Below are 22,772 nucleotides of genomic sequence, written 5' to 3' on the forward strand. Positions count from 1 at the left end.
TCCTCCAGACAGTGAGAGATGATGGGCTGAATCTCTCCAGGCTGAAAAAGGACCGGACCTTCATCTTGCCTTTGAGCCACTTGAGTAGAACCCAAAACTGTTGGTAGATCTCACAGGGATGTCATGGACCTTAAGCTGATGGAGCAGACAAAGGCAGCAGAGTTCAGTGTATATCCAAAGCAGACAGAACCATACCCACTCTTCTGATAACCTTAGTGTTTCCTCTAGTTTTTCCTACACAGCTCACTGCCATATACATACTGAGGTTCCCAGTACTCCCTGTAAGTGTATTTCCCACAGGGTCACAGATTTCAAGCCAGTGACCAAGTGGCTTAAAATATGTCAACACAATGCCTCCTATTTAGGTGCCCAACTCCTCTGTTGGATCTTGTTCATGACTTGTCTGAGTACTGAGTCTGCCCTTCCGCACATTCAGCAAATTTGTGTGATAACCATGATTAAGGGAAGACAAGAAGTTCAGTCAAACCCAGAGGAAGAATGGTCAAAGTTTTCTTTCACTCTCCTCATTAGAAAATTCTACTATGGCTGTTTCTTTACTGTCCAGGTTTTCCCATAAGTCCTGCATCTCAAATGTTTGTGGAGCACAAGCAGAAGTGCCATTTTTTCCATCACTGAATGTCCTTTCCTGTGAAGTTGTCTCAGAATCTGTGGAAGATGGTGCAGCATCAGCATTTGATGCTGTACTAGGACTATGGAAGCTTGGTAAACTCCATCGCTGGAGGTTTCTCTCATGATCTGTTATGAGACCAGCTATGTTACTAACCTGGGGCTCGTGTTTGGGCTCTCCTATCACACTAGGAAGTGACTGATGCACCTCTGAACTTGAGAGGTATGGAGTCATTTCTGGGGGGAAAAAGTGTTGGTTCAGAAGAGCCACATTTGCCTCAGCTATGATCCTTTGGAGCTTCTCTTCTGGCATGCTTGCGGAGCGCTCTGCTGGCAGGTCTGGTTTGTCCACCACATCAGGTTCAATCTCCTGGGCTTCAGAAACTATGACCTCAGGAACTGGCCTGGTTGCCTCAGATGAGGTGTCACTGTCACCAAAATGTGCCTCGTTCCTTGAGGTTTCTGTTATGGGTCCTAGCTCTCGGCTACCATGAAGTCTGTTACTTCTGGAAACTCCTTCATGTTTCTTCTTGAAGCTTAAGGTAGAGTGCCTCCCTCTTGTGTGCATTTCCTGCAGCCGTCTGATGTGCCCTTTTTCATCTGCTGGGAAAAACACCGAATTCTCACTCGTCTGCCGACTGTAGCGCTGGTGAGTGGGGTATGAAGGACTCTCATGGACGCTGAGAAACCTCTTGACTCTTCTCAAAACCGAGTACTGTCTCTGGTGTTTCTCCTCTTCCCAAGGCCACTCTTCCCCATAGAGAAATTCAGTATCAGCCAGCCTGCCAAGTAAAGCCAGGTAGTACATGTCACTTAAATGCAGGAAGCATCTATACACATTTATCCCTCTGTCTCAGACATAGGAACCCAAGACATAGGAACCAAGGCCCTAGTGTGTCCCTAAAGAGAAGGAAGAAAAGCATGAGGGTGCCAGGAAGGAGTGTCTGTGCCTTTGAATCAGTCAGATCCCACAAAGAACTCTCCACATCCAGATGTCGCTTCTCCTATGGACCAGGCTGGGAGGGCATCCAGCCAGGCATCTGGCACCCTTTCTTATTTGAGCTGCAGCCTTCTGAGGCATCTCCACATGGTTAGGCTTGTGCTCAGGGTGAGGGAAAGGGGAGAAAGAAACCCTACTCAGTGCTGTAGTTACTTTTTCAGGAGAATCCTTCAGGCAAAAATAGCAACAGTGAAAAAGCTACTGCTGGAAACAGAGGACAACAGTTTCAAAAAATGTTGAAATTACTCAGATGGCCAAATTTCACTTACTTCTGGGGCGTGACAGTGTGTCTGAAGGTCTCACCTGTACCTGGTAGTCTTCTCCTGCACAGCCTCGGTGCTTCATGAGAACAGCTATTGCTGCACATGCCAGTGAATTCAGCACACGTCACTGACAGCGCAGTCTGGGCAAGCCAAGCTGGCCCAGTTACCTGTCCTAAGGACAGGAATGGCAGAGGGGCTTGGGCCAAACCTGAGGCACAGAGCATGGGCACAACACTATCCTGGAGGGACAGAGGAACTTCATCCAGCATTTGTGAAGATCATAGAATACATAAATATAGTTTATGTTGGAAGGGACCTTTAACAGCAGCTAATCCATCCTCCCTGTGCTGAGCAGGGACACCTTCAACTAGATCAGGCTGCTCATGGCCCCATCCAGCCTGGCCTGCAATGTCTACAGGAATGGGACACCTACCACCTCTTTAGGCAACTTGTTTCAGATGTTAGCTTGAGGTGACTGGAGAAGACTTTGGGTTTTGGCTCAGGTTTTATACATTTGCTTTGGACTTGGAAGAATTTTTAGAGCTTGTTTTTGAAGTTTGTGTAAGAGTAATCCATAATTTTTAGAGATATGAACAGAGAATCAGTTCACATGAGAAGATAATTAATAAAAAGTCAACACATCAGAGCTGTTTGCATTCCACAGGGGCTATCAGGGAGCTATTTCTCATTTTTTCCTTCCTTAATTTTTTGTGTGAAGTAATTTTTTATTAAAAAATTGTTTGCAGACTTAATGATGTTTCTTCTTTGCCACCTTTCCGCCCTAGAAATTACCTTAAAATAAATTATATTCTATGAAATTTTCTTTAGTTTTTTTTACTTCCTTCTTTTCTTTTTGCCATTTTATAGTTATGGTTTTTTTTTCAGAAGGAAATAACTTCTGAAATGGCTGTGTGTGATAAACCATTGTCCTTTGCAGTAGAATGCATGCAAAAATGAAAAAAAAAAAAAAAGAACAAAAATGAGAAAACCACAATTTTGAGGCCAAATGAGGCAAAAAATTAAAGACATTTTATTTTGATAAAGGTGGGAGATGATGGGAAAAATGTAAATATCTTGAGATAATTTTAAAAGTAAAAAATGTCTGTAAAGTTTTTAAAAAGGTTTTCAGATGGGAACATCTACTTGGCTGGTATTTTCTCAGGCATGATGGCATTTATTCTTATTGACCTGTCTGTATTACAGCATGTCACAAGTATTTAAACTAACAGCTCCTAAGCTAACTGGCCTGTCACTGATTCCTCATATAGATCCTGACAACAGGGGGCAATCCCATACCCTCTATTCTTTTTAACTGTTGTGCTTTGTTGATCTCTGCAAATAAATCCTCTTCATACCTTCACAAAATCTGGCCTTCTCAACTTCCATGCCAGGGTTATTAGTTAATGAAAAGTCATAAAACATTTAAGATGATTTCTTGTTGATCTTCACAAAAATCTGGACTGATTTCAACTGTTTTCTGCTAACTAAATGAACAAAGGGATAGCTGTTTTGCTAATCGGGGATGCATGAAGAAGCTGTAGCAAAGCAAGTATTATTAAGATAAGTCAGTCACTGTCTTCAGTACCATCCTGTGCTCAGAGACTATCAACAAATGTGTTCAGAGACTATCAACAAACCCTCCCTGCAAACACGCTCTATTTACTGATTACACAGTTTAAGATATGCGTGCACAACTTGGATGAACACATGGACCACTGGAGACATCCTCCCACCAACACCAGCCTGTCCACTCCCTCCTAATTTCTTTGCCCATTTCCATCTTCTCCGCTGGAAGTATCATCAGAGCCCCCATCCCTGCACTGACTGTCTGCCAGTCAGTGCAGACTGTCGGGGTGTGACCTGTCTGATGGCATTCAGGACCCTTAGTGCCACTCACCCCATTTCAATAGTCGATCCAAGGAAGGAAGGAATACAGTAATCAGCAGCTGCTTTTGTGTAGGGTGGGCGGGCAGAGGTATCATTCCAGTAAATATCTTTCTCCATCCTTGGCAAGTTCATGTGCATCTCATCCACAGCCAGAAGTGAAACCTTAAATTTTTTTTGCATAAATCATGTCACTTTCAACATAGCAGAGTATATGAAATAATCTGCTTTATACTCCCTGGGTCAACATTTCCTTCAGAAACCCTTTAACATGAGCTGTGTATGATGGCTTGGGCATTAGGAAGAGACTCAGTATTACAAAATAAACCCCCCCATATCTGCCCATACTCATGAAAGAATAAATTTTATCATAACTTGAATCTTCTGTACTGCAAGGATATTTGTGCCAGATTGAAGTCCTTCCCACACATATAATGAGTTAGATGTGATCCTTCGTGTGCTATGGAAAATCTGCTTAAAGTATTACACATGTGCTCCTTGAAGTGTCCAGAGGTCAAGAACCTCTCTGATACGTTTCATTGCCAGGAGGGGTGAGATAGAGCATACCATTTAAATAAAATGCAGTACTACACCAAATCAAGTATCTGAACATCCTTCTAATAAATTTTACACAACAGGCTCTAGGGCACAGTAGCGTGAGTATCCTGACATGGTGCTAACCTAGAGAGTATCTTTGTCCATGTGAAGTCCTTTCCTATTATTGCACATACCTGCACGGCTTACTCTGGTTACTTTGCTTAAATTGGTGGTTGTTTGGCCCTTGCTCTCCCTAACTCCTGGGTGCTGCTTTCCTGGAGTGGAGTGTGACACCAGCTCAGCCAGCCCTGTGCTTGGCTCTATGCAAGGGGAGCAGCATGGTGCTGTGGGACCTCCTCATGTCTCTGAGCTCCTTGACAGCACAACAGCCAGGGCTCTTTGGGAATCAGGGGAACTGGAATAAAACTGTACCCTTGTCACCTCACAGGCCGTGCAACTGGGGACACTGGCTCCTGTGCTGACCACAGATACGGGGTGGGTGACAGCATCCCAACATGAGTCATGGTACTGGCCCTGCTTATTAGTTCAGGGCCCTGCTTAGTGTTTTTGCTATTTTTGCTGCCTTTCTTTTTAAAGGAAGGTTCATATGCAATATTTTAATCTCGAGACTTTCAGATTAGCAAAATATGTTCTTATCTATGTGGGAATGAATTTTGGATTTTGCAGGATTGACCTACATTACATGTTTTTCCAGGCATAGAGTGGTTTTATAATTTTAAGGTCAGCAGTTTGCATGTTTAGTCAGGCATTGTAAATGCCAAATACCAAAATCAAGATGAATTAGCTTGTGAAAACAAACTCTGTGGATCACAGCCACAGGTGGTCCTTCAGGGAAAGAATATGTTTTGCTAGCACTTGTTGCCCTGATTTTTTCCTCAATTTAAGACATAGTATTAGATGTAATGATAACCTATGGTAAAGTAAAGCTGGAAGTAGAAATAACAACAGCAACCTGTAAATTTCTATCGATGCACCAGTTAGTTTCAAAATCATCATCATCTTCTCCAAAGGGATTAATGAGTTGTTCAGCGACCTGGAAAGAAAACGAGACAGTGAAAAGAGGTTGGCATGCCATGTCAGGACCACTGCTGCAGAGAAAGTAGGATTGGATTTTTCTCTCTCTCCCTGCCTGTCACTTGCAATCATGGCTTGAGCTCCTGTGTGATTGCTCTGCCAGCCTAGCGAAGGAACAGCTTGCTTTCACTGTAGATTCATATCTCTGTGCCTCGCTGGTGCTGTCAATCACAATTGTCAGTGCTGGCCTGCTGGGAACAGAGACATGTCTGGGCCAAGGTAATTGTCACATCCAATAGTCATTACCTTTCCTTACTGTTGTCTTTGGCTCATTTGAATGAATGGTTTAGCAGCTAGAGGCTCTGTTATTGCACTCTTGTCTGCAATAGTCCACCAGCCCATGGGGTCAGTATTCCCAAGCCTTGCAGCTGGAGTCTGCTGGAGGGAGTAGAGCTCATCTCTCCACCTCAGCCCTCAGCCCCTACTTCTTTATCAGCATTAGCCCCAATGGCAACCTTCCATGGCTTTTGAGGAAAAGCAGCGTACAAAAAAAACATGACTCAAGTCAACTCTGCATCATGCTAGCCAAATCCCAGAGACAGAACCTGAGTATGGTTCTTTAATTCAGCCTGCTGACTTGGGTTTCTGTACCTGAAGTGGCTGAAACTGCAGGGCAGAAGCTCATCCTGTGGAGGACACAACCAAACTATGAGCTCAGACACATTTGTGGTGAGGTACCTTAGCCTGGGAAGTAGTCTGGAGAGGTACCCTTTCTGGCTCCCCATATCCAGTGAAAAAACCCACAGAGACTGCCCCCCACCCCTGTGGTCACTAAAGTACATTGGGTGGAGAGTAAGCACAGAACTGCTGATGGAAGAAAAAAAAAGTTTAAATAAAAAAAAAAATTAGGAATTTCAGACTGCTTCTCAGTTCTCTAGTTTCTTGGTACACTGACATGAAGTACCCTCACCCTCTACGCTTTTCTCCTTCTGTTTATCTTTTTAAGCCCTGGATTTAGAGCTCATCACATTCTTGATAACCCTTCCAAGCCTTCCTTGTGATCACCAGGGCCATACACAGGAGCAGCAGCCAGGTCCTTGATTTAATGTGGGTATGGGTAAAGCAACTGTATGATTAAACAGTCCTGTTCATTAACCTCACTATGGACAGCTATGATCTAAATAACTTACAGATGTAAAGCAGTTGCTCCCTGCATATTTGTCCTATGTGCCTCTAGGCTGTACCTGTGGATAAGCACTTGCTGACTCTCTGAGGGCACTAGCTCCCAGGCCAGCACTGGCACACGACAAAAGAACTGCTGAGTAGATTAACACTACAAAAACACCTGTGAGGTGGCAGCAATGAAGGGAGACAGGGGTCACCTCTGCTCATACTCGTTCACATGGTATTAAATTCTGGGTGCAGCTATGAAAGTGCTGCAAAAGGGAGGAACCAGAACACAGTCTGTGTTGTGGCTCTCCAGGGGAAGACATGGATCAGCTTCGTGTAAGCCAGTGGACCACCACCAAAAATTCCACCATAAAACCTATCACGTGAGCTTAAAAAAGTGAGGACTGGGACAGAGCAAATAGTGATGGTGGCTTTTTTTTGGCTGACCTGGTTCTGGCAGGTGAGACATGACTTTATTCTCCAGAAAGGAGTGTAGCGATGGACAACTAAACTCTGCCTTTGGACAGTTCATCTGTCCCTGTAAAGAAAATGGGGATTTAGAAGTGCCTCATGTAAAGGGGAACTTTGGCCCTGTATTATAGGTATTTCAGATCAGGCTTGAGGCCAAGGAATGAGCTCAGTTTACCCATTATTTCTGAGGAATTGCCAAGTTACTGGAAGTCAATACCTCAGGGCCCTTTTTGCTGCCTGGCAGCCAAAAGTCCAACACTCTCAGCAGGAAAGTGGCTGTAACCTTCAAGACAAAAATATCCTGACTTGGGGCACTGGAGGTTTGGACAAACCCCCAGCCTGAGGAAACTCTGCTGATATTAAATTAACTTTATTAACTTTCAAAAACTTCTTCTCCTCTCTTTAATTTCCTTATGCAGAATATTTTTCAGTTACAATGGCATCTCATACCTGCCACAGCCAGGAGATGGCTGGAAGCTCGAGCCTAACTATAGGGGGAGATTCTATAAACATCCTTGGGTGATGAAGAAGGAAAACCCATTTCCCCAGGGGCACCAGCAGGGCAGCCAAGAGGAACAGCTTACAGTTTTTATCCCTCTAGTATAATGGGCAGACACTGCCTACAGATAAAGCCTCACTTTTCTGCAGAAGTTGCTACCTTCACTGTACCACCCTCCCTTCCTCTCTCTCCCACTCCCATCCAGGCTGGTCCCTATGCAGCAAAATCCTTTTCCCCCTCATTTCCTAGGACACAACACTAGAGGAGCTTGTCCTGCATGCACTTTACTTTTCCTCACAAGCTGCCAGCTTGGTGTGCTGCCTTCTCTACTCTGCCCTTCGGAGCTGGCTGTGGGAAGGCGTGTCTACAGCTAACCATGTTCAATTTATATTCTAACACAAAAGTTATATTCTAACAGAAAAGTTAGCTCTATGTTTCCATCCATGATTAATAAACACGAAAGGAAATCTAATGTACATGGACCCCAATGAAACTTTTTTCCAGCAAGTCTGTTTCAGAGGAGAGAATCACCTTGAGGTATGTGGCTTAATTACTCAGCTATCAGATTGATTGTGGTAGATTAGCCAGCAGTCATCAACAGGCTGATGGGCAGCATCCAATTCCTCTACTACTCTTCTTCTTAATGAACATTTTTATGCAGTGGAGTTCTAGCCAACATTGTCTGTCACTCTTTCATAGCCCTCTGGAACTGGGGACCTTTAAGTGCCTGCATCTGATGAGGTTAACAGCAGTATCATTCATATATATCTCTTTCAGCTGATGCAGCCATAGTTCCCCATTGCAGAATGGAGTGGGAGAAAGGGTTTTTTAATCTCTTTTCTGTCACTTAATAGCTCAAATCCTGAGACCTTAGGGAGTTGTGGCATTGGTGCTACTAAAATGGGCTTTCAGATTCGTGACCATTTCTTACCATACAGTCTGTCAGGTGGAATTAAAAATGCATTGCATGATATCTCCATATGACCATAGAACACTTCACACTGAATTCACCTCTGGGTAACTTCAGGATTCACTGGAGATTTTACATGTGTGTCACAGATCTGACACCTTGACCCACCCCCAAGGAGGGTTCCCCCATCACCTGTGCAGAAAGCCCGTTTACCTTGAGCCATCCTGCATAGAAGAAGAACTGCAGCAGTGTGAAGATTGGAATGTAAATATCTAAGTCATGTCCCTGGTACCCTTGGTCAGTATCCAAAAATTGACGCCCTATCAGGCAGGCAAAGAAAAAGGTATAGACTGCGAGAGTAACAACCTGCAAGGAACAGAGCTTCATTGAAATAATGAACCGATACAGTCTTATGTGTAAGGCAACCCATAGAATTTATAAATCTCTAGGAGGTATGGCAAATTCAGAGACCACAGGAGTAATTAAGGCCAGGAAGGACACTCAGGAAGCAGAAAAGCATTTCAGTGCTTCCCTCCCCTCTTCCAAATGATGCAAGATCTTCAAAACATCTCTGCATTAAATATGCCTTAAATAGTTAGCCAGGCCTCCATGATGCTGTGCAAGTGAACCAGTGCTCAGTATCTCAGAGGCTCAGGTTGGGGCTATGAATGTTTTTTGCCATGAATGCTTGGCACCAACCCCCCTTTTATGGAAATTGTGTTTTGAACTTTCTACAGAATAATAGCTCAGTACCTGGGTATAGACCAGTGGAATTCCAACCCAGTCATAACCAAACAAAAGGCTACACCAAGACCGGTACTTATTCATCTCCTAAAAGGGAAAAAAAAACCAACAAACCCAACCAGCAAGAAAACACAACAAAACAAAATTGCATGAGATACAATTCTGCATTGAAAAAATTTTTTGCAGTTCATTTTTGCACATATAAAAGGACAGGGAGAAAAGAAAGTATAGTATATATAAATTGATACTATAACTGTACTCAGCACTCCATTTGAATATTGACTTGGTTTATGCAGTAGGAGTGCTTAGTATACTTTCTATTTCTTCACAATTCATCTTCTGCTTCTGTTTTATTCACAGTTTAGTAATACATGAAAGAGAATATATTACATCATAGAAAGGATATTTTACCACATAATGAAATATTCAGGGAGATTATCTTCTCTGAAGCTGATAATAAAATCTTCAAAATGTCAAATTATTCTCATGTCTCATATTTTCTAGCAACAGGACAAGTATGAATTTAGAGTGATGTTACAATAATTTTTTACTCATCAATTTTTTGCTTCTTGCAATACCTTCTTAGTCATATTAAAAAGAATCCAGGTGAATGCTGCTGTGTGTTTAAATGTGCATTGGTACACAAAGAAAAGGGGGATAAATCCTGAGTAAGGTCATTTAGATGACACAGGAGATCTGTGCATACTAAATAAAACTAATCATGTAAGTGAAAAGCAACACAGCGATTTCAGATTAGTTTTTTGTAGATTTCCTTTTTCTACTTACATTCATCAGTGTCTGCAGATCCACACTGTCTCGAATTCTTCCCTCCTTTCGTGCCTTTGATGCCAAATTTCCAAACCAGACAAATGGGACCCAGTATTTCAGGTGCGGAGACTTAAGGTCATCAAAAAGTTTTCTTTCATATTTTGTCATAAAACCTATTTACAAAAAAAAAAAAAACAACCTTAATATATTTTATGCTTTCAGTACTACTGATTCTATACATTTGAAATATATTTTTATCTGTTTATGTAATATTTGCATAGAACTCTGCTAAACACAACTTATACATTTAACTAGTAACCTCCTCTTAAAAAAAAATCCCGGACACATCTTGCTTGAAATAACTTCTTTTTCTATTAATTACCTATGCTAAATTCCTCTTTACCAATATACGCAATAATTACCAAAAAAAACCAAAACAACCTTAATTTATTTATGCTTTCAGTACTACTGATTCTGTACATTTGAAATATGTTTTTATCTGTTTATGTAATATTTGCATAGAACTCTGCTAAACACAACTTATACATTTAACTAGTAACCTCCTCTTAAAAAAAAATCCCGGACACATCTTGCTTGAAATAACTTCTTTTTCTATTAATTACCTATGCTAAATTCCTCTTTACCAATATAGGCAATAATTTGCTATTACTGTGTTCTTATATCTAACTGCTGACAGATGGTAGAAACAGAGAATACTAAGAATTGTACGAATTACTCTCTACTCTCTAGTTTCATATTCTGCTTTCAGAAAAATAAGGAACTGGACATATCAGTCAAGAAACATTTTTCACCAATGATGGCTTTCAGAAGCATTTTGACATATTGTAAGGGCAGTTATATGACCTGATTCTGATAATTTTTTGTTATATCTGAAAAGCAGTGAGCAAGCAACAGAGGATACAAGTGCATGCACGAAACAAAGCCCAATAGAGTGTGTGCCTTCTGCCAGTGAACTAGTTCCCTGACAGATTGTTTGATGTTTTCTTTGGGGTTATGAAAGCATGCAAAGAGATGAAGAGGGAGTCATGCACAGAAATCCCGCTGCTAAGGGGACACAGGGCCAGGTGACATGCTGTGGGGCTGTCAGCTGAAGATGCTCTCTGCCTGGCAATTTGCCTTGCTGGGGAGCTGGGAAGGTATTAGGTTTCCTGAAGAGCTCTCCTGCCTTGTGAAGCCCTGCTTCCCCCTGCTGCAAGCCAGTCCAAGGTCACATAACCAGGGAGCCAGGGCTGCGTGTGACAAATCCTGCACCAGAGCCAGTCTCTGCCTGGGACTGGCAAGGGAGCAGCTGGCTTTTGGAGCAACACCTCCACCCCTCTGGGGAAGAAAGGTCTGCTCTGCTGTCCTCCTTCCACCCAGGCTTTGGCAAAAACAACCTCAGAAAATTCACATTTTCCTTTGTCCAAATTCTGGATTTTCTGGTATTGGAGCAATTGTCATGTTTGGCGGATTTAGTTTTTGCTCCGGTATGTGACAACTATCGTGTGGGTATAAAGCTTCTTTTGTTGTATTGACATTAGCTCTGAAATAAGACAAAATTAGTAACATGACAGCCCCAAAATACCCAAAATAGCCAACCAATTACAAGTTTGAATCCTGAAAATTCAGTAAGAGAATTGACAGTAGACTCCAATGAGTAAGAATATGTCCATTATGGCTATCATTGCTAATGGCACATGACACAGCAATCGAATAAATATATAGAAACTCAGTTGTGTTGCATAGAAATGTGAATTAAATTAATGGAGATTTGCTAAACACAGTGATCTTGAATATTCTGTTGCTGAGGAAAATGTCACTATTGTACAGTTGGAACAAGCCTACACAGGAGGTATGAAATACTGCAACTGCTGAGAAGGAAGGCAAGGACAGGACAGAAAAAACTGTGGAAGAGGAAATATTCAGCAGCAAGAGAAAGTATTCATGCAGTATCATAAAATTTCAGAACAGAATAAGATAAAGCTTTTGAAAGTTCCCTGGGCATTTTGCAGCCTCTTCTCATAATCAACTTCACAGAAATAATCAGGCAACCAGACAAATTAACCTGCTAGTCATGGTTCCTGACTCCTAAAAGTCAGTCTTTCAGGCTGCCTTTAAAACTAAAGGCCAGCCAGCCTGCTTATTACAGGACAGGAAAAGATGTTTCTGTCAGGCTGAAACAGACAGACAGAAAAACAAAGAAATGAGTCTGGAATAAACACTGGATGCAAGTCACTTGGAGGCTCTGGAAAGACTCAGCCTGCAGGGGTCACAAAGAACAGCAAGGACCAGTTCAGCTTTCCACTGAAACTGGGCACCTTCTGTTCAGAAAGATCAACAAAGTCTGATTTTTTTTAATGATTAAGCTCAAACTGGCATTGAAGTGTTTGTATTAATATTTTTTAATAATGACTAGTATTATTATTGCAGAAAGTATTAATTCTGGATTGCTTTTACTGCTGGCATTACAGACAACATACAGTTCAGAATAGCTCACTGTTATTGCAGTGGTAAGGAAACACTTTATAATCCATTAAATATAAGGGAGGATATAAAATGTCAATTATTAAAATTGCGCGGTTTCTAAATATGGTCATGCTATTTTTATTTAGGAGTATTCAAAGAATTAACCAAGAAACTCTATAAACAAGAATACTGGTTTTGTCAAGCACTAGAAGACTGAAGTAGCTCCAGAAAATGGGAAATATTTGTCAAGCATCGTGCCAGGATCATGAAAAGGATGATCTAAGGAATGACAGGGCACTGAATCCCTGTGAAAGTATCAGAAGAGTGACATGGAGTGCAATCAATAAACAATCAAAGGATTCTAATGCGAACAGTGTCAGCCAAAGAGATATTACAGGAAAATTATTGATGAGAACACAAGCCTGGCTGGGACAAAATCACTCATGAGTGATTCAAAGTGTATTCAGTTCTCCTGTCAAAACTCAATGGTTTGAGACAAGATTGATTCAGGTTATTCACATGAAATATTTTTAATACTAGTGGTTAGAGAAGAAGGAACATGATCAAGTAGATAAAGTTTAATTTTCTGCTTCTGTGTTATGTGGGAGAGGGTTAATTTAGCTGCTTCCTTCCAGTAGAGGATTTGGGACTGCAGTCTTCAGCCACCCATAGATATTCTTGTTGCTGAGCTCACACCTCATGTTTCTCTTCAGTGTTTCCCATCAGCTCTTTTGGGGTGCTCTCTGCTCAGCTGCTCACCCATTACTCTGTTTTTTAACAGAGTTGTTTTCTTGAGGACACAACTTCCCCCTTGCACCTTGCAGCCAATGTGCTTGCTGTGCTCAGGACAGCTGCTAGGCATGTGACACTCACAGCATGTGTGCGCCAGCAGTCAGCATCACAAAGGAGCGAATCCACATGGAACTACTGTCCTACAGTTCCACAAAGAGCGTTAAAACATGAAAAAGAGTCAGAAGGAAGGTCCAGCACTCAAAACTGCAACCTATAGGAAGAGCCTACAGCTCGTGAAGATCCTGAGTTTCATTCAAGCCTTTATGCAGTCTACTAACAAGTAACTATTGAGGGGAAAAGTATATTTTCTTCTAATTAAAAAGAGAAGAACCCAAACCTATTACAAAAACCAGTGAATAGAAGATAGCAGTGTGCAAGTTCAGACTGAGAATAAGATGTCACTCTTCAACAGCAAGTTTACTGTTGTGATTATCTGGTCACCTAGGATGCAGTGTAGTCTCCAGTATATCCATCTGAATTTTAAATCTGGGCTGATTGCATTCCTCGAAGGTATTACAGCTCAGTCAGAAATTGCAGCATGATAAAGGATGCTGCTAGAAAGCTTTTGTGCCTTGTGTTGTGGATGAGTCAGACTAGATCATTGTAGCACTGTTCTTAAATTTAAAATCTATGAATTTAAGCAGTTCATTTGCTGAAAAGAGAAGTGTGTAGCAATAGTTATCTCATGGCAGTTCACAGTTTGATAGCAAAATGCAAAATCGTCATAAGTTGTTTCAATGATGACTGTGCTGTATCAGATTTGTGCTGCTCACATTCATATTAAATGCCTCCCTCCCATGCACTCTGATATGCAATGCCACAGGGAGCTAGGGAGGGGATGATTGCAGAGTATTGTCCAAGTCACTGGATGTTAACAGGAGCAAAATATACCCTGAAAATCTCGGTACTGCATCAATAAAAACTCTGCAGCACAATATGCATTAAAACCTACAAAAAAAAAGTACTGAAATCCAGAGCTGGCTACACTGTCTATACTCTTATACAGTTTACAGTAGAAGATTTTTCACTGTTAAAAAAATCAACAATCAAAACTTGCTTTCCAGTCTACAATTTTGGTACAATGCTGTGACATTCTGTCTCTTTGGAACAGATTGTCTTTAGCAATAGGGAGGCAGAGCTGGATTAGCTGCCTGGAAATGTTGTAATTTTCCAGTGTATAATAGAAGCAGATTGCTGGGGACAGTGAAAGAAGCTTCCTTGACCTCTCACTGACTCAGGTAAACAGTTTTGTTGCACAGCACAAAGAAGAGAGCTTTACAATTCAATGAATCCTACATAAATGGTTTGAGGTTTTTTTCAGGAAGATTGGTGCATTCTGCCCGGCATTTTTTTTTAATATCTAAAGCTTCTCACACATAGTTGAAATGTGTATATGTATATTACACTGCATATTTTAACTTGCTACAACTTTGCTTACTAATCTCTGCCAAAGGAATAATTTTGAGAAAGTCAAGACATTCAGTAGAAAACTTGACTTCTATTTGGAACAGATCCCCATATCTTTGCATTGCTGTTCTACCTCTGGCACTGACCATGCCAGTCAGAAGGCACAGTGCCACACCTTGCCTTTAAATACTGAGCAGTCAGTCCCTGATAGACAATCAAAGTGTTACACAGCTGAACTCTCTTCACCATCATTACACTCACTGTGTTATTGAAAGAAACAGAAAATGAAGTCATGTTTAATACTTAGTTATCCTTGAAAAACTAAGTTTAAAGTAAGTTTTCAAAACAAAGAAAAAACCCTTGGGGCTGAGGAATTTCTTGAGTAAATCACAACACTTAAAATGTGCAATCTATTAAAATTGCACATTTTTAATAGATTACACATTTCTACTTAAATAAAAATTGAGATAAAGCTGTACTTGTGAAGCACCTGCAGAGATCAGTCCCTGATACACCAGACCAGGTTATATCCCAGACGCTGGGGCAATAACATATAACAAGTCACCATTCCTGCATCATACGGTATTGCAACTTTGGGGTTTGTTTTGTTCTTTAGAGAATGTTGTACTTGCTCCATATGCCTGAGTGTTTAAGGCAGGCCTATTGCCTCCATGGGGTCTGAAAGCAGATTCACATAAGACTGTCAAACTTGTTTGATTTCTGTAGTGTTGCTAAAGACTTTAAGAACATTAGAGATGCACTCTTAAGGTTATAACATTTAATTCAATAACAAAAAGGTGATTTCTTTGAGGTGGTTTAGTACGAGGCACACATGGGGCCACAGGAAAGAAAAAATGAGGCTGGTTCCTTCTCTCCCCGAGCCCCAACCTCCGAGAGAAAAGAAAATAATTTTGGGGAGGCAAAGTGCAGTACCTGCTCCAACCACATGGTCCATGGTGGGGAACCTTTTGTACACAGCGGTGCTGACAGAGCGAAAGATCAGCAGAGAGGTTAAATTCACATAGCGCATGAGAGTCCTCCTTAACAGGCGCCCGTACTCATCCCTGCCCTGCACGCAGCTGGAGATGAGCAGCATCAGACGATCTGGCCAAGGCAAGTTCACAAACTGGTTCCACCAGCGATTCACCACCAAAGTTACATAGAAACCTGAGGGTTAGAAGGAAAAAACAAGTCCAGGTCTTATCAGGATTTCAGTTACTTTTTTAAAAAAAATTTCAGAGTGTTGTTCATATCATTAAGCTACATTTCCCAGAATAAATGCAATAAGCCATGTCAAAACCAGGATACAATAAATACTAATTATTTAATGGGCATTGCAGTGTAATATTCTAGCTGATTATCTCATACCCATGAAATTCCAAATTTCCTCTTCTGTAGTAAAACTTAGGGTGAATTTATTTCATTGGGAGATCAGGTACAAGGTATCAGTGTAAGTGGGCATGATCTAGATATACAGAAACCTTTCTTGTTAGTATATTAAAACATGCGCATAAATGTTGATGTGACAAAAACAACTTGAACTTGAGAAGGCCTGTTGGAAGCACGTGATTATTGTGAACCTCTAACCTCCCACATGCCCCTCAGCTCTGAAATGCTTCCATGCACCAACATTCACAAAATGCCTGAACAGAGATATAGCTGAAGAATAATTTAACATTTAACCGGTACTTACCAAGAACAAAAGTTACTGGGATTTGTTCAGCATATCTGTCACAGTAAATTGATAATTTTTCAAAGAAGCGTTTTTGGCTACCTGTAAGAAAAAATCTGCAGCAAAAATAAAATGTATCTGTTCTTCCATAATATTCTGGCACTAGCTACTAAGTGCAAACACGTATAAATAATCAGATATATACACTGGGGAGCAATCTTGGCTACTGCCTTCAAGCAAGTTCTTAAAGGTAAAGGTCTGAACACTGCTGGCAAGTATTAAAGAAGCTGGAGGAAACAATAGTATTATTCCCTGGTTTTTGTAGTTTTCTCAGCACTAATTTGAATGGCACTACTATTGGATCAATATGTTTGGAGAATCAGTTTGCTGTCCCAAAGATGACAGCAAGCTCTAAGTCTGCAAGTAGAGCTTAGTCTCCTTTTCCGGAGCGGTACTTCATGGAAATGCTCAGGCCTGCTTGAATTGCAAAAGGTTAACAATCAAATTCCTCTGATTTTAAAATGTTGCATTGTTGCACCATTTTAAAAAAATTCTTACTCCTATGAATTTTTTATTTTCCACAAGGTTAAAATACAACTGTATTTTGCAATCAGGAAAATATTCACCAAATGTTAAAAATTCTTACTCCTATGAATTTTTTCTTTTCCACAAGATTAAAATACAACTGTATTTTGCAATCAGGAAAATATTCACCAAATGATAGCAAATGGGCCATGGTAGTAACTTCTGCCCACGGGAAAAAGTATCTCATGAAATACAACAAGCTTCAGTATAATTTTTTTTTATTTGTATAGGTAAGTATTACAGTTATTCTTTGATTTCTTATAAAAGGAACATATTACAAATATTTGGTGGGTTGTGCTTACAATTGTGTAATAAACTGGAGCACATATAGAAAGCTTTCTACATGGTGGTATGTTTACCATAGTCATCAATTGCCTGACAATTCAATAAACCTAGATTAATTTAAATAACTGTGAGACTTTGGTGTTCCTTGACATATTAATGCTGTAATTTTTTTTCTTTGTTTACAGGTATAGATTACTGAGCAAAAAATAGTGATTAATCAGAGGAAAACTGAAGCTCATTTTCTCCTTGCTTCCAAAAAAGCAGAGATCTAATTAGAGATCACGGTTAGAACTGAACCATAATTTTGATACTTCTATGTAATGTACTTCATCAATTAAAAGTTTCACTGTACTAATTGATGCATTGCATCTGTCATACGGTGTTTAATTCACACCTTGATGGAAAAACCAATTCTTCTTTTAATGTGTTCCTCCCAGGTGCTGGGTGACACACAGACAATAACCATGTCTGGCTTCCATGCACTTTTACTTGGTTCTTTGTAAGTTTTAAAATCAAGTTTGCATGCCTTCCTAGCTTGAAGCAAAACTTTGTTTTTCCTGGCTATGTAACTTCACTCCAAAATGATTACCTCTCAGTGTTGTTAAATTCCCACTGAGCAACCAAAGACAGAGTTCTGCAGGGAGGACAAAAGGTCTGTACCTTTGATCTAAAGCAGGGAGGCATGCTCACAACCGACAGCTCAATGTCAGAATGACAAAAGCTGTATAACTTAGGCTTGCTCTGAGTTTTTATTTAGTCTGACTTCAGTAGGATGGTTGCTCAATGCTAGCTAAAAGTACAATGAGCTGAATATGACAAACAGTATTGACACTCTACATTTCCTCTAGAACCATAAAGTAAACATGGAAAGGTAAGCACATTGGAAAATGTCCAAGGAAAAGACAGTAAAGAGTAACAAGGAAAAGACAGTAAAGAGTAACCTCCCCCCATCATTCATCAGCCTAACACTAGGAAGTCTGAAACTTCAGCATAACATTTAATGAGATGTGAATTGGAAAGAGTGTACCTGTATAATACACTTATCGCTGTGTAAAGAGTAGCAAAAACAATAAATTCTCTGTACAGCAATTTGTAGATGCTGCCTTTCCACCTTAGGAGTAATCTGTGAAATCCAAAGAAAGTGGCATTTGCTACTTTGCTGGAATAAGTGACTGTCATCGTCGTGGTAGGCTGGGCCTAGAAACAGTAGAAGAGAAGCAGGACACCAACAATATTTTAAACAGCATATATCCTAACCTGAATGTATCCTTGTATAGACAGATACACGGATATACATGTAAATTTAAATATATAAAATATGTGTACATAAATACATGGTGTTTGTATTCATATATCTATAAAGAGGGAAAAATAGAAATCTTGCAGTTACAAGCTCTGTTGAGACCTGCAGATTGACTGATGCAAGGCTGTATTTGGGCTTTATGTCAATGACCACCCAAACCCAGCAGTTAGCACTGAATTTGGCCACCTTTCTGGGTGGCAGTGGCAGGGACATATTACACCTCTGCAGTCTCTGCTTACACTCAGTTTGCTCCACTCTAGTGTGAGCAAAGAACAGGAAACAAATTTTCTTGACTTTTTTTTCAAAAAATTTCAGCTTCTTGGTAACAGCAGTAAAGCTAAATTCCACAAATGCATGTACATCCCCAGCCAGTATTTTTAGTTGGCTGTGGTAAGTATAATAATTGAAAAAACAAATGAGGTTTGGAGACTGCCTCTTTCATTAAGAGTTACAACAGCAGCTGAAATCAGCTGGGGAATGATGTTATTTCTTTCCTTGGCAGCTAGATTTACTCCTCAATATTTCAGCATTGCAGGGCCATGCAAAACAGCCCTAGGGCTCCTCAGGTAGGTAGTGTGAGACACAGTGTAATTAAAGTACAACTGAAAATACACAGGTAAATACTTTGTGCTGGGTTTGGTACTCGCTTACCCAGTGCAGGGAGATGCTGCAGGAACTTTCATATACTTACAAAACAAATCCTAGATCCAAATGTGAATGAAAGCAGTTTCATACAACATGCAAGAAAGAGACTAATTAAGACAAGAAAAAAATCTCAAGAAAGTTACTGTGTATCACAAATATTATTCTTGATGCCACTGCAGCAAATTTATTGGGGGGTGGGGGAGAAAAATCTGTACTAGTTAATAGATGACAAATATTTTGTGCATCTTGGCTATGTCTCTGATGCAGAGCATAATGTAAGTCATTAAAATTCACCTGTAAAAGTGCCAGTTTTGATTTTAGTCACCAAGGGAATCAGCAGGGAAAAGACACCATAAGCCTTGTATTGCTGACAGGCTGTCTCCTTTCCTTTGTAGAATGACTGCTTGACATTTTGCCAGCATGGTCTAAAGATTATTTTTTGTGTTGCCTTTTTTATTTATTTCTTTTTTTTAAAAAAAAAGGCATAGATTTCGGTCATTAGAATCCAGATCATACTTTTTCTTTTCCTGAGCCTTGGCACAGACTTTTAAATTTTTTGTTGTCATTGTTGTATTCCAAGAAGTTCAATGCAAGAGCCAACTTGTCTGACTGGCATGCATGGAAATGCAGTCCTGTCTGCAAAAAATCTTGTGGTCAGGATGCAATGCTTAAGAAAATGGAGGCAAAGATGTCCATTGTCCAGCAAAAGTGGGACTTTATGAAAAATGAAAGAAATCTGTGGCTGGGCTATAGGGGAGGAATGGGGTAAAAAAAAAGCTTAAAAATATACTGTGCTTCCTGAAACTATTGTAGGAGCCTTTAGATCTTCCCCATTGATGTGTGGAGTATGTGTTCAAGCCATGCCACCAATAAGTGTGTCTCTATCTCCCCATTAATATCCACTTTGTAATGGAAATTGCCAGTGGGAAATCTCCAGCAGGGACTTAGATCTAGAAAAGATGTCTGATAATGGGAGGGCTTGTAGCTTGGCAAGAACCCAGACCCTCAGCACAACACAGGGCCACAGCGAGAGAATGAAGTTAGACAAATGCAGGATGAAATGAAACATAAACTGCTAACTGTGGGGGCAGCCAAATAACTGAACAGGGGACTGGATAGACCCTCTTGTTTAGGATCTTTAAGCTGAGGGCAAATTGTAGGGCAGAAGATGACCCTCAGGAAGAATTCACATAACTGAGACAGGGAGGGGTGAGGGGTTCTGCTGGTCTCTCCTGGTATCTGGGCATCTGTTGTGGGCCACAGAGGAAAAAAGATTCCTTGCAACACCCTTGGAGATTCTGGATCTCTACAGGAAGGCAGCCATCAGTGTCAAAAACTTGACTTGGTTTCTGCATTAGAGGTTCAGGAAGGATTCCTTCCTCCCAGCTATCAGAAAGTGGGAAGTGCCAAAAACTGGTCAGCAGCTAAGCTGGACAAAGTGGGTCTACCTTCTCTATAGACCTGAAGAAATCCTGTTGTGCAAGGCCTGGTAGATTGGCTTTGGCCACAAATGCAGTGTTGTAGCGATAACAGGAATCAGGATTAAGAATATTTCCCCATGCATTAGACTGGTAAAATATTTTTATCCACCAAATTCTATTTGTCTGCCTGTAGCAACTATATTTCATTTAATCACATTCCAGCCATCTCTTAGCACCTTACTCAATGCCCTTGACTGAATAGAAATTCTTGGAAGACACTGGATGGTCCTGCTTATTCTTTCTGCCTCTGAAATGGGGCAAAGAAAAGTGGGACTGTTGCAGGAATTTTAGGCTTTGGTGCCTTGATTTCCTTGCCTTTCCTTGCCTATCGCACTCTCTGTTTTATCCTCCTGCTAATCAGGAGGATAAACATTTATCATTGGGTTCATATAGGGACCTCAGGATAATATAATACTCTGTTTTATCCTCCTGCTAAGCAAATGCTTTCCTTAACATTTATCATTGGGTTCATATAGGGACCTCAGGATAATATAATTCAAAGTCTTAATACACATTAGGTCAGATTAGGTGATTACAGAACAATTTTGACTATTCAAAGCTATGAAAGACAGCTATGTATTTGTCTGGTTAGATTTCTCAACACAGCAAACACAAATTTAAATCTGCATTTGTTTTTTTTGTTTTTTTTTTTTTTTTTTTTTTTTTTTTTTTTTTTTTTTTTTTTTTTTTTTCTCTGAGAACAACTACAGCCCTTTAGGTATGGCCTCCCCTTGCAATGGGAAGTTTTGGAGTAAAGCCTTGCGCTGACTCTGACTCTTGCACAGTGGTCCCAGGCCCTTGGTTCATGGGCAGCATGTTGGCAGAGAGTTCTTCCTACATTACTTATGGCCACAGGAAATTAAAAAGCTAAAACTGAGATGGACAGGAAGAGCAAAGCATAACGATGCCCCCCAGCACATTCCTTCCTAAGCACTCTTTTGGCCAGGGCTGAAGAAGGACAGAGTACGTTAGATCAGATACCACAGGCACCAGTGTCTCGAAAAACATTTCTAATTATCATGCTGCCCTTAAATTAATCAGCAAATATAGGGCTAGGCTTTTTGCTGGTATGGATTTGTGAGTTTTGAGAACATAACACAAGTTATGCCCATTTGATGCCTGTAGAGACCTTGACTCATATTTATGATAATGCTTTTTTTTTTACTCAGTGTTTATTTACTTTCTGAAACTTTCTCAAGCACAGACTGAAATGTGAGTTATATATTCTTCCACATTTGCAAAGATCATCAGAAGACCTTAGGCATAAACAGCTAAAAATATAAGTGCGTCCTCTCTGTTAATATTGAACCCAATTGTAAATGGGATTTTTGCCTGGCTGAGAATTTCAGGATGCATTAGGATTCAGAGAGAAACCACAGTACAAAATAACAGCCATCAATGTTTCCTAACTGACCATGAAAAGCTTTTTACAGAATATATAAATAAATAATACCTCTATGCAGACTTACCCCTTGTCATTGTTCACCTTATTTTTTAGTTTTCGGCATAGAAGAGAAAGTGAGTGAGAGAGATTTGAGTTAAGCCAACTATAAAAACATATTAAGCTTACGCTGTATCCACTGACCTGCTATTTTGATTCAGCAATCCAAGCCCGAAGGCAAATCCTGGACCCTTCCTCTTTCTCAGACGTCCTAAATCAAGTCCCCTTCAGATCTGCAAAAATCACCTTGCTCTTCCCTTAACCTGAAGCAAGGGGTTGCTGCTGCTGAGCCCTAGGAGGAGTGGACTGACAAGAACAGGGGTTAAAATGTCTTTCCACTTCTGGAAGTCTGTTTTTGCCAAGTACTCTGTCCTGTCAGTTACACAGGGAACAAACGCAAGCAGCAGCAGCAGCAGCAGCTGCTGATCTTGCTCTTTTCTAGTCTATAATTATAACGCCACTTGCCATCGGAAGGACCTCTTTCATTTGAATGAAGAATCTTGCAATGGTTTTGGCTGGCACACACAGGATTTTTTTGCATTTTATTTCCTCCAAAATGGCATGGGCAAGAAGGGAGCATTTTGTTCTGAGACTTGTCTTGAAAATTGATATGTCTCTAACATGGTCCTGTGAAGACACATCAATGAACAGCACTGATTAACTACATCTGAATAGGAAGACCAGAGACAACCCCACCAAACCTGAAAATGTTCCCCAGCTGCACCTTGGTCCCACCCTGGAGCACAGCATTTGCTGCATTTCTGCTTTGCTGATTTGATTTGGGAAA

General features: G+C 40.6%; 1 protein-coding gene across 5 annotated transcripts; it reads right to left on the bottom strand.

Moving 5' to 3' along the window:
* Positions 1-494: 494 nt before the first annotated feature.
* On the bottom strand, positions 495-22,301 carry BEST3 (bestrophin 3). 5 transcript variants are annotated; one of them, XM_039703856.1, is made up of 10 exons: positions 22,130-22,301; positions 18,143-18,312; positions 16,267-16,361; positions 15,507-15,740; positions 9,927-10,081; positions 9,150-9,227; positions 8,610-8,762; positions 5,285-5,365; positions 3,788-3,939; positions 495-1,409 (listed from the first exon to the last, which is right to left on the bottom strand). In XM_039703856.1, exons 2-10 carry the CDS (start codon positions 18,292-18,294, stop codon positions 503-505), a joined length of 2,007 nt encoding a protein of 668 aa, XP_039559790.1. In that variant the 5' UTR covers positions 18,295-18,312; positions 22,130-22,301; the 3' UTR covers positions 495-502. The 5 variants fall into 5 exon arrangements, with proteins under 5 accessions (XP_039559790.1, XP_039559791.1, XP_039559793.1 ...); XM_039703857.1 differs by lacking the exon at positions 8,610-8,762; XM_039703859.1 differs by lacking the exon at positions 18,143-18,312 and having other exon boundaries at positions 16,267-16,347; positions 22,130-22,300.
* Positions 22,302-22,772: the final 471 nt, after the last annotated feature.

Source organism: Passer montanus, unplaced genomic scaffold (genome assembly GCF_014805655.1).
Source record: "Passer montanus isolate IOZ18808 unplaced genomic scaffold, ASM1480565v1 scaffold17, whole genome shotgun sequence".
Lineage (NCBI taxonomy): Eukaryota > Metazoa > Chordata > Aves > Passeriformes > Passeridae > Passer > Passer montanus.

What these genes read in the sequence shown, in the direction of transcription:
- BEST3 (XM_039703856.1), bottom strand. Translation starts at nt 18,294, where the DNA reads ATGACAGTCACTTATTCCAGCAAAGTAGCAAATGCCACTTTCTTTGGA. An exon ending in ATCTGCAGACACTGATGAAT is followed by an intron (nt 9,228 to 9,926) that starts GTAAGTAGAAAA and finishes TTTCCCTTTTAG; the next exon opens with GAGATGAATAAGTACCGGTC. An exon ending in GCATCGATAGAAATTTACAG is followed by an intron (nt 3,940 to 5,284) that starts GTTGCTGTTGTT and finishes AAAAAATTTAAG; the next exon opens with GTTTCACTTCTGGCTGTGGA.